The sequence below is a fragment of the Phoxinus phoxinus genome (genome assembly GCF_949152265.1).
Source record: "Phoxinus phoxinus genome assembly, chromosome: 3".
Taxonomy (NCBI): Eukaryota; Metazoa; Chordata; class Actinopteri; order Cypriniformes; family Leuciscidae; genus Phoxinus; species Phoxinus phoxinus.
Window position 1 is genome coordinate 5,627,789 of NC_136878.1, and position 12,500 is coordinate 5,640,288.

The 12,500-nt window shown below is 34.5% G+C and overlaps 3 protein-coding genes across 5 annotated transcripts in view; 1 reads left to right on the forward strand and 2 right to left on the reverse strand.

The window, feature by feature from the left end:
* The window catches only part of pdlim5a (PDZ and LIM domain 5a), a 55,201-nt gene extending 51,069 nt beyond the window's left edge, over nt 1-4,132 (reverse strand). For both annotated transcript variants that reach the window (XM_079608299.1, XM_079608298.1), the window contains exons 1-2: nt 4,025-4,132; nt 1,251-1,418 (exon numbers count right to left, since the gene is read on the reverse strand). In XM_079608299.1, the coding sequence (XP_079464425.1) occupies nt 1,251-1,349 (99 nt within the window). In that variant the 5' untranslated portion in view covers nt 1,350-1,418; nt 4,025-4,132. The remainder of the gene's footprint in view (nt 1-1,250; nt 1,419-4,024) is intronic.
* osmr (oncostatin M receptor) overlaps nt 1-12,500 on the forward strand; it is a 599,178-nt gene that overhangs the window by 74,225 nt on the left and 512,453 nt on the right. The gene's annotated exons all lie outside the window — the stretch shown is intronic.
* opn4xb (opsin 4xb) overlaps nt 10,449-12,500 on the reverse strand; it is a 17,425-nt gene continuing 15,373 nt past the window's right edge. Inside the window, exon 9 of the mRNA XM_079607699.1 lies at nt 10,449-12,353. Within this exon, the coding sequence (XP_079463825.1) occupies nt 12,012-12,353 (342 nt within the window). The 3' untranslated portion in view covers nt 10,449-12,011. The remainder of the gene's footprint in view (nt 12,354-12,500) is intronic.

Here is a 12,500-nt window from a genome sequence, read left to right on the forward strand (position 1 = left end):
ATATGACTTCTTAAAAACAAGTGGTCCACATTACACAAACAGAAACGTATATTTGCATTTGGCAGATGCTTTATCCAAAGCAAATTTCACTGCATTTAAGCTGTAATGATAAAAAATAAAAACAATAATAATAATAATAATATTTACTAATGCACTAATTACATTTCAATGTTTTGTTTTAATGCACATTAAGTGCATATTTTCTTTGCATAAACCTGCAAAGAAAAGGTTTGATACTGAGAATATTAGGGTATTATTAACATAAAACATATTTGTAAATTAAGCATCAGAAACTATTTGCTCACAGATTTCATTTAGAATAAATGCTTAATTTACTAATTCCTGCTTAATTTTTATCTAAATATTTTTAAAAGCCTGATATAGTGGCCAACATGTATGATATACACTACTGTTCAAAAGTCTAGGGACAGTAAACATTTTTAATACTTTTATTCAGCAAGGATGCATTAAATTGTTTAAAAGTGACAGTAAAGATATGTATAGTGTTACAAAACAAAAATGTTACAAATGCTGTTCTTTTGGTCTTTAGATATTCATTAAAAAAATGCTGTAAAAAAATATAATGCATCACAGTTTCCACAGAATTATTAAGCAGTATTGTTTTCAACATCGATAATGTTTCTTGAGCAGCAAATCAGCATATTATAATGATTTATGAAGGATCATGTGACACTGAAGACTGGAGTAATGATGCTGAAAATTCTGCTTTTATCACAAGAAAATGTATTATAATGTATTATAATAAATAAATGTATTAAACTGTATAAATTATAATTAAATTATTAAAACGATAAATTAAAATGTGTTAAAACAGTTATTTTAAATGTCACAATATTACTTGTTTTTACAGTTTTTTTTAATCAAATGCATCCTAATTTGTGTAAGTGTAAGAGACTTCTTTGACAAACATTTAAAAAATCTTACCAAACTTAGTGTAGATTTTACAGCAGTAGTTTATATTTTAACACATCATATGCATCTCTCAATCACAGGCCGCTGTAAATGACTGGCCTTTTCTAAACATATGGTCACATGATAAACATTGGGCACCGTTTTAAAACACAGCTCACCACACTCTCCCCTATACATAATGCTGAGTTAAAAATCAACAGAGAAAATGGACAAAAAGAGAAGAGCGAGGGGTGTGAGAGATCATTAAAGGGTGCAGATGGTGTCGGGGGTCAGAAGGGGTGTATCATGTTTGAATGAATGTGTGTGTTCGTACTCACCCGTGAAATGGAGAGAGGCATGTTGAAGTCTTTCCCCCCCTGCAGTCTGAAGCCCCAGGGGGCCGGACCCTGTAACACCACGCTGTATTTACCACTCATAGCTGTGTGATATAAAACACACCCTCAGAGGCTGCCAAACACACACTTAGAAACTCCTCACAGAATGCCCTGGAAAAGAGAGAGAGAGAGAGAGAGAGAGAGAGAGAGAGAGAGAGAGAGAGAGAGAGAGAGAGAGAGAGAGAGAGAGAGAGAGAGAGAGAGAGAGAGAGAGAGAGAGATTCAGTCGGACATTGTTGCAAAAGTGCGTGATTGAGAACTTTTTACATTTTCTAAATAAAATGTAAGTGGCGTGTCTGTGCAAAACACAAGGGTTGCTATGCAGTTGTCAAGGTGTTCAGGGTGGTTGCTTACTAGTTATTTACCATTTTAACCATTTATTTACTTAAATATTATTATACCATATAGGTTATACCAGATATATGAATAGTTTATAACATAATATTAAAAGGAAAGTTGTAATATTATGGGTTAGAGGCTTATGAGCAATAGAAATAGTGATGCTTGCCTAATGAAACACTAATGAAGTTGATTAGTAGCAGAAAGCTGTATTAAAGGCATATACATTAAGATTTTTTGTGTTAGGTTTTTATTACAGCAATGGTAGCCATTACAGTAATACAGCCTATTTTGCAATTCAATAAACAATATACTGTAGTTTTATAAGTAGTATATTTATTACTCAGCCGGTATTGTGTACAAATCCATCTATCAGTTTTGGCTTCTTATATAATTTTTTTTCCTCAACTATATACAAAAGACACCTAGGGATGGTATATTTGACTCCAGAAGTACTCTATGGGTATTTTATAGGGGTGTAACGATACCTTCATTTCACGATTCGATATATATCACGATACTGAACTCACGATACGATATTATTGCGATACTCCCAAGACATATGATAAAAGGTTAACAAATAATGTACTGTTGATTAAAATGCTAACTTTGATATTACATTGTGGGTTTAAATGAACAGGTTTGGACTTGGTGCTTGTAATTCAAGGACAATGGTGACACCAGAATAAAAATATTCATGATTCTGAAGCTGACCATTGCATTATTATACATTATAATCAACATTATATAGTAGTTTAATGTAGTACTGACACTAAAACTCTGAAAACATGATTTTTTTCTTATACAGTAATTTCTATTTTGGGTGAACTATCCACGATACATATTGTCACTATCCACGATACGTATTGTTGCATTTTTGTATTGCGATATATTGTGGCACGATATATTGTTACACCCCTAGTATTTTTTTTTTTTTTTTTTAACTATTACTTCTTTCATTCCTTATTTCTTTCGTAACCCTACTTTCATTCTCAAGATTTCCCAACTATTCTTAATCATACTAGGTCTGGTCTTAGTGGGAGAATGTCATCTATCCATTTTTCCCCATAACTTGACACATTTCTCAGACTGTAACCGAAGATTCATTGTTAATCTCTCCATCATGTAGATTTTGTAAACTATTCCCAGCCAATCATTCATTTCCAGTATTTCAGGTTGTTAACATTTTCTGGCTATAGCTTTACTGCAAGCTTTCAACAGGATCCTCATCAAATATTGATCAGATTTGTCTTCTAATTTAGGATTTGTAAGACCAAAGTATAGAGTTAAAAAACTAAATTGGATGGGTACCTTGAATATACGCTCAAAACTCGTTATGGATTTTAGAGATTCAATATTTCTGAACTTCAGAGCATTCCCAGAAATGTGTCTATGAATGCCGCACATTCTCCAGCAGATTGCACTTTTGCTTTGACATCTCTTCTGCTCAGGGGTGAGGACAAATCTAGCGATGTTTTTCCAACCGAAATCACTCCAGCTTTATATGTTGAAATAAATATTGCATTGTTTTCCTTGTCATTATAGTCCCTTGTAATATTAATAATTGTATGTTTTATTTGTAAGTAACTATGAAAATATTGATTACATAACGAGTATTCACATCTGAGTGTCTCAAAACCCAACACTTTTCCTTAAATTTATGTTAAAAAGTACAGTATGCTGTGAGGCCTCGTTTAGTCAGAGCTTTAAAGCTACAATATAATATTTGGATCAAATGTTGAATTGTAAGCGGGCCATCTCAATATTGATACCAAGTCTATCAAAATATATTTTTTAATTATATATTGCCAAATCTTTAATAAGACACTTGTCCACGTCAATAAGATTTTTTTTACGTTTTTGAAAGAAGTCCTTTATGCTCACCAAAGCTGCATTTATTTGATCAAAAATACAGTAAAAACAGTGATATTGTGAAATATTATTAAATTTTTTAAAAACTGTTTTCTATTTTAATATATTTTTAATGTAATTAATTCCTGTGACGTAAAGCTGAATTTTCAGCAGCCATTACTCCAGTTTTCAGCTGTATTTACAAACTGTATATATTTATTTATTTACATTTTTCCAGGATTATTTGATGAATAGACAGTTTAAAAGAACATTTATTTGAAATACAAATCTTTTGTAACATTATAAATGTCTTTGCTGGCAATTTTGATCAACTATTAATTTCTTTAAAAGAAAACAAACATACTGACCCCCACATTTTTTGAAAGATTTGTCAAATTCAAACAGTCAAATAATACAATATTAGTAAGTAAATAAAAAAAAGTTGCCATGCAAAGTGAAGTAAACGTTCCACACATGTTAATCAGAACACCTGGCAACAACAGCATGATTAATCCAGACACATTTACCTTCAGAAAGCAACACTCTTGAGTCTTGACTAAACGAAAACTCCTCTGCGAATAATAAAGGTCTAAAGGTCCGACACAAAATGATCCACCCAGATGGCAGATTGTCATTTTATACCCATCTATCAGAGGGGGTGTGTGTATTTTGGGGGTTGGGATGGGGGTGCTGGGCTTACGCGCTGATATTTTGGGAATGGACCCTAGACGTGCTGCCAAACATTAAGAAGGAACCGTCATAAAGCCAACTAGAACCCACAACAAAGGTTCTGAGATTAGACGATCAGGATCAGACGCTGGAATGTTCCACGGGTCAGATGGGCGTCCTGTACGCAGCACATTTGAAGAGGGAACGCTTTAGCCTGCCAGTATCTCTGTGTACTGCTCGTATTGTCCAATAGTTCACCATGGGAAAAGAGTAAGACTGCTGTAAACACTGGAATGGAGATGAGATCCACATGTGATCTGTACTGTCATCATTATTCAGGGGACTCTTCATCAGCTATCAGACACATGTCACACTCATTTAACAAATACAAATAATGGACAATTAAATTGTTAGTAATGTTTAAAGTAATGCTGTTTATACCATATACAATTATAATTATACTAAATAATGTATCTTTCATCATTCTATTCATCTCTGTTAGTAGACAGACAGATTAGACAGACGTATCCACTCATATATGTGTCGAGTGAGGGATTTGTCCGGTATCTGACCCAGGTCTAATATCAATAATAGTTTAAAGCTCATCACAGTCCATGTGTTCCCTGCCACACACACACACACACACACACACACACACACACACCGTTGGGATTCCATGTTTTATGGGGACTTTCCATAGGCAATTATTTTTATACTGTACAAACTATGTAATCTATCCCCTTACACTAACCCTAATCCTAATCCTGTGCATCACAGAAAACTTTCTATATTTTTACATAAAAAAAAAAAAAACAGCAAAGCAAAGCAATTTGTATGATTTATATGCTGTTTTCCTCGTGGGGACCAAAACATTACATTTTGTCCCCATAACGTAGGGTTTACTTGAACCACACAAACACACACACACACACACACACACACATCTCTATTGCCACAGAAGTGCAGCCATACATAAGGAAATCACAAAGTGACATATGATAAATGATATATGCAAAGACACACAATAGAGCATTTGGATGCACACCGAGTGGTGGCAGTAAGTAGCTTAAGAGAGAACAGCTGAGACCAAAACGAGAACAATGTGTGTGTGTGTGTGTGTGTGTGTGTGTGTGTGTGTGTGTGTGTGTGTGTGTGTGTGTGTGTGTGTGTGTGTGTGTGTGTGTGTGTGTGTGTGTGTGTGTGTGTGTGTGTGTGTGTGTGTGCGTGTGTGTGCGTGTGTGCGCGTGTGTGTGTGTGTGTGCAAATTATAGCTATCGGATTAAGTGCCTCTCTGGTTTACTATTTTTTCCACCAACGTGCCATTATAGACCCATCCAGTGACTTGGGAGACACAAGGAAAACAGATTGTTGCATTGTGTTGTGTTTCATCTAGCCACTGGTTTTAGATTATATGATTCATTAACATTACAAAGTGATTTAACTAGATTAATTTACCATTATAGTGTGCGTGAGACATTTATAAATAAAAAATATCATGCACATGAACACAAACAAACTGTCTGGCTATATGTGACTCAACACTAATCTAATTTAATCCCAATCTGTCTGCACTGAATCAATGCAATTACACCAGACTAGCAACTAATTCAGTCGTCTGACTCCTGCTGACAACTCACACAACATTCCCAAACCTGGAAATCTTACTGCATAGGAAAGCAACAGCATTATTTAAGGAATAAATCTTGTCTGAAGCACAAACACTGTATGACAGATTAAACACTTGGGTTTAAGATTTGTTCAAATCTCTAAATACGAGCAACTGTAATAGTAATGCTAGATTAATTCAACATTACTAATAACTAAACCCCCAAAAGGCAGTAGTTCCTGGAACAGTGAGCAGATCTTCACAAGGACCAATCAATGTTCTACATGCTAAAAATAAATAATGAAACAGTGTCTGTGCATTTAAGCATCTGTTTTCTGTGTGTGTGTGTGTGTGTGTGTGTGTGTGTGTGTGTGTGTGTGTGTGTGTGTGTGTGTGTGTGTGTGTGTGTGTGTGTGTGTGTGTGTGTGTGTGTGTGTGTGTGTGTGTGTGTGTGTGTGTGTGTGTGTGTGTGTGTGTGTGTGTGTGTGTGTGTGTGTGTGTGCGTGTGTGTGCGTGTGTGCGCGTGTGTGTGTGTGTGTGCAAATTATAGCTATCGGATTAAGTGCCTCTCTGGTTTACTATTTTTTCCACCAACGTGCCATTATAGACCCATCCAGTGACTTGGGAGACACAAGGAAAACAGATTGTTGCATTGTGTTGTGTTTCATCTAGCCACTGGTTTTAGATTATATGATTCATTAACATTACAAAGTGATTTAACTAGATTAATTTACCATTATAGTGTGCGTGAGACATTTATAAATAAAAAATATCATGCACATGAACACAAACAAACTGTCTGGCTATATGTGACTCAACACTAATCTAATTTAATCCCAATCTGTCTGCACTGAATCAATGCAATTACACCAGACTAGCAACTAATTCAGTCGTCTGACTCCTGCTGACAACTCACACAACATTCCCAAACCTGGAAATCTTACTGCATAGGAAAGCAACAGCATTATTTAAGGAATAAATCTTGTCTGAAGCACAAACACTGTATGACAGATTAAACACTTGGGTTTAAGATTTGTTCAAATCTCTAAATACGAGCAACTGTAATAGTAATGCTAGATTAATTCAACATTACTAATAACTAAACCCCCAAAAGGCAGTAGTTCCTGGAACAGTGAGCAGATCTTCACAAGGACCAATCAATGTTCTACATGCTAAAAATAAATAATGAAACAGTGTCTGTGCATTTAAGCATCTGTTTTCTGTGTGTGTGTGTGTGTGTGTGTGTGTGTGTGTGTGTGTGTGTGTGTGTGTGTGTGTGTGTGTGTGTGTGTGTGTGTGTGTGTGTGTGTGTGTGTGTGTGTGTGTGTGTGTGTGTGAGAAAGAGTCAGCGATCACGATGCATGCCTGCAATTTCATTAAAAAAAAAAAAGTCCATGCAAAACTGGCACAGACATTGCAAAGAAGCTAGAAACAGTTTGTCCAAAAAGGTAAGATATATATTTTATTTTTTATATATTGTACTGATAAAGTTTATTTTTTATTTTTTATACCAGTTATATGATTTTATGTAGTCCGATTGCAGTCTTAAATAAATTCTATTTTTAACTTAGATTAATTTTTGAAAACCACATGAAGCACATTTTTAGGTTAACCTCACCATTCAAAAAGACAATCAACATCTATTTGAAAATATCTGCATGAAATATCTAAGCACTGAAAAAGATTCTGCAAAGCATCTCCATTTTAGATATATACTGAATTGATGAATGTTTTTTTGAATAATTGTTCTCATGTGCTGCATGTGTAATGTGCTCATCCAGAGGGGGTGAAGCCCATCCATATGGGGCCCCCAGAGACATCAATGAGACATTACGGCTCCTCGACACAATGTTAATCGCTTTCACCGTTGTTTCAGTTTACTCAATTCACTCCATTTGTGGTGGTTACTAATATTGAGCAACTTGTATTTATGCTATATCAACAAAGATTAAAACCTAACATCATTTACACAAAAGAAATGCATGCATTTATTAATTTCTTCGGTGAATATGATATAGGTGCCAAATAAAATAAAAGCTGTCATGAATTAGTATGTTTACTATAACTAAATACCCATTTCCATCCTGTAGCTTTGCTATAACATGATGAGTAAACACACAGAAACCCCACTGGCATACATTACTAGAAGACAGATCATGAAGGAACATTTAAACCAAAAGGTTAAAAGAACATGGTTTCTTTTGACCAATATTAGGTTTGGTGCAAGTTGTCACATTTAGGGACATGTTGTTTATGTGTTCTTAAACAATAATGTTATTTTGAACAAAACAATGGTATATTTTAGAATGTTTCTACATATATTTAGTTTCACAAATTACTTTTCAGAATTGTCCTACTGTTTACATTTGAGTATATTTGAGTGAAAAGCCTTTAAATAGCCTGTTATACATTTTAAACGCAGACATGTTGAGGTAAAATTAGCTTATTTTCACTTTTCAAACAACCTTCTCAAATCAGGGTCGGGAAAACAGCAAGTGCTGCTGTGACAACATGCCCCGGTCGGATAAAAAGTATCATAAACACTATTTTAAACACTTTTTTCACACAGCTGCGGCTCCTATGACAGTTTAACACGTTCTCCTCTCTCGTGTGATGTGATGAACCTGCACTTACCTGTGTCTGTGTAAAGGTCTGTGAGATGAGGCGTCTGTTCAGTTGCAGAGGCGTTGCGAGGTTCATGTTCCCTCCGCGAGTGACGTCACTAAACATGGGCTGGACCAGCGACACGCCCCCTACCTTTCGCCACGCCCATTACAACAACCTGCAGACACACACACTTGGAGAAGTATACGAAACATTACATTACTGCAAAACATTACAAGGACAGACTTTCCTGCATCTCCCCTTTTTTTTATGGACACTATATTGCAATGCTTATTCAATTTTATCCTACTATTATGTTGCCAATATATTGTCCATGCTGTTCAAGTTCAAGATCTGTAATAAATAAAAAAAATCATGAAACATAAAACAATTCAGTGTGTGCAGCTGAATGATATTTTATACAAATATTTAATTTGTATGATGCAAAAAGTCCTGGCAAAAGTGTACACAAATTAAAAATACAATATGAAAAATACAATATGAAAATAAAATAAAACAAAAACAACATAAAGTGCAGCTGAATTACATTTTTATATATTGTAGGCTACTGAAAAAAAATAAAAAAAATAATATATATATATTTGTGTACACTTTTGCCAGGACATTATATTTATAATTGGTATAAACCATAAAATACATTGTTTTTAAGTTGTTGTTTTTTTACTGAAAAAAATAATAATAATAATATATATATATATATTATAAATATAGAATATTCAATATATGGTTATGAATAGAAAGTCCGGGCAAAGTGCAAATGATATATATTTTTTTTTAAAGAAGAAGAATAACAAAAATTTTAAGAAAAGAAATAATAACATAATAAAATATCAAAATAAAAAAGGTTGTCAGATTTATTCAGTCTTATTACATAATATTTCTGACAGTGTATTTATTTAAAAACAGTGTATTATATGCTTCAATGAAGCACATTTTAGGTTACCTGACATAAATAGTTTAACAGTTGTTTTAAAAGCACACAGAGCCGTGGCCTCAGATTTAAAGACTAATAAATAAATAAATAAAATGCATAGAGAATTTATAGGTGTGAGAAAAAGTGAGACTGCTATATTGAATCACTTGAGTAATTCATGATGACGCCGAACAAACCTTACCTTCACAGAGAGATAACAGTCATCTAAACATACAGGCCCTGTATATGACAGCTTTTTGCAAAGACTAGACACTGTTTGGACAATCTGATATGTTAGTTAGACGAAGGCTGAAAACCCCATGGACAGTCTGAAAGCATCCACATTGATGTTAATGGGGGCTAAATAGGATGTAGTGTAAACACAGACCAACGGCGGTGCATAAAGAAGCTATTATTAGCATCTCTCCAAAGAATATGGATCAATAATGTACTCTGGTTCAAACTATCCTCAAATTTTCCTAACAGCTGAATGTAGAAAGAGCCGTGTGAGTGATTGGAGTTTATGTTATGCTCTGGGCTAATGCACTCATAAAGCAACAGAGACAAATGAGTGGACTTTAGAAATCAATGTGCTCTAAATACAGTTAAATCTCTTTGAAGCACAGTTTAGGGTTTCTGATATTAATGTACTTGAGAGTGAGACAATAGTTACACTATTTACTTAAAGTAAAAAAAAAATAAAAAAAAATTACAGCTTGAAATGTGTGTATGAGCCGATGAGAATGATGACAGAAACTAGAGCGTCCTCTGCTGGATGGATAATAAACACGAAGATCTCTGTCTTACAGAATATTTGACAATTTCCATAAATAGCTAAGATTAAAACTCTCAAAAAATATGTTTATTTTTCCCAACATATTAAGCATGAAATAAATATTATAATTAAATATCAATATCTAGAGAGTAGGGTGTCCAATGGCTAGTACTGCCAAAATACAGTAAAGGCTACACAATACAACATTTACTTTACACTTTTGCACACACACACACACACACACACACACAGATATATATATATATATATATATATATATATATAGCTATATATACGCACAGCAAAATATTACTTTGACTGTCATTTGTATGTTGCTTTAAATAAAAGCTGATAAAAGCAAATCATAATCAGAATGAGCTTTATTTGCCAAGTGTGCGCAAAAACACACAAGGGAATGGGATCTTTTGTGGTTTTTACAGGAGCTCTTGGTACATACATACATACATACATATGACATGAGAAGAGGCATTTAAATGAGGCTAAGGAAAAAACATAAATAAATAGAATAAACAAAATAATAATAGTGTGGTATACATCTGAAACAGAAGACTTATGTACAGATTTATGCATTGTACATGTAAATGTACTTTTTGGTCATAGTAAATTATTATTATTATACTTTTTTTCAAAATGTATTGAATTTAATTTTCAGGACAGTTAAGGTTCAAAATTATGCTATTTATAAGGCACCACAAAGGATTCATATCATATAAGAGAAGTTTTATTTGTTTTGAAGTATGAAATTAGAAATGATTCATATGGACAGTCACGCAGAGCCAAAGCACAACCTAAACAAAATGCAATACAACAAAATCTTCCGCAAAAGGCATGCGGTGGTATTGTGTTTTTAGCCGTTAGAGGGCCAATAGTGTGCCTTTAAAGGAGTGGTTGATTATGATTTAACTTTTCTAACTTTAGTTAGTGTGTAATGTTGCTGTTTGAGTATAAACAACATCTGCAAAGTTACAACGCTCAAAGTTCAAAGCAAAAGAAGATATTAAGGACTACAACAAACAGCTGTCCACACAACATTCCTCCCGGGTTAGTTACATCACCAACCCTAGAATTTACATAAACCCCGCCCCCAGAACACGATTTATAGATTATCATGACAGAATATGCTAATCAATGACTAGAAGATCATTGTCTGACACCGGTTTGAACATAAAAGGCTAAAAGTTTTTTACATTTTCAGTGCATGTCTGTGTGTGAGGTAAAAGGGCACAAGAGGCTTGTTCAGCTTGAACCAGGGCTGCAGACCGATCGGTTTATGACATCAAAGTACCGCGAGAATCGGTCTGTACCGGGAGTAGCAGCTCATTTGCATTTAAAGGGGCACACACAAAAAAGGTGCGATTTTGCTCACCCTCAAAAAGTGACAATTTTAACATGCTATATAAAAATATCTGTTGGGTATTTTGAGCTAAAACTTCACATACACACTCTGGGGACATCAAAGACTTATTTTACATCTTGTGAAAAGGGCATTATCCCTTTAATATTGCACATATACTACATTTTTAGACGACAAGACAAAAATAAAAACACAGATTTTATTTTCTCCCACAACACTGATCAATAAACACGACCACACACTTTCCTCAAAACCTGTTTGTCACTATGCATGGATACATTTTCCTGATCAATGAGTTTCATGTGGAAAGTGCAATATTATTTTTAATCAAAACAAACCTTGGATAAAAATCTTACATTTTCAATAAAACTAATACAAAAAAAAAAACTCTAATGTCACCTCTGAATTAGAGTTGAACAAAAAACTCTAATGTCACTGAATTAAAGCATAAAACCGTAAGTTACCTAAAACTTTAACGTTATTAATCTGCTGCTGTCTTCGTGTGATGTATATCTAGTATATTTAACAGTCTCAGATCAGCGCTGGTCGGCTCATGTGAGAAATCTCTCCATATTCTCCATTAACTCTGCCGGACAGTTTATGTTTGTGAGGTCGAACATTAAGCTCCTTGAGTCCTGAGATCCAGACTTTTCTTCTCCAACGGTCTCTTTTCTCATGTCGCTCTCTGAGGCTGGACTAATGATGACTGTGGGAGTGTCCGAGGAGCTGTGGGTCACAGAGTCGTTCTTAGGGTTAAATTGAAGGTCAGAGGTCATTTCAGCACTCATGCTCTTTTTAGTGCAAATATCCATCGATGCGCTTGCCATGGCGAAGGAACCGGAGACGAGATCGCGCTCGCATAGACTGAGCGACCCTCTCATCTGAACCGGGGGCTACAGAACACACACACAAACACGCTTGGTGATTGGTTGAGTTATATGGACACGCCCCTTCATGTACATTCATTTTGATCTCTACATACAGGTGAAACTAGAAAAAAATTTATATCATGCAAAAGTTCATTTATTTCAGTAATTTAA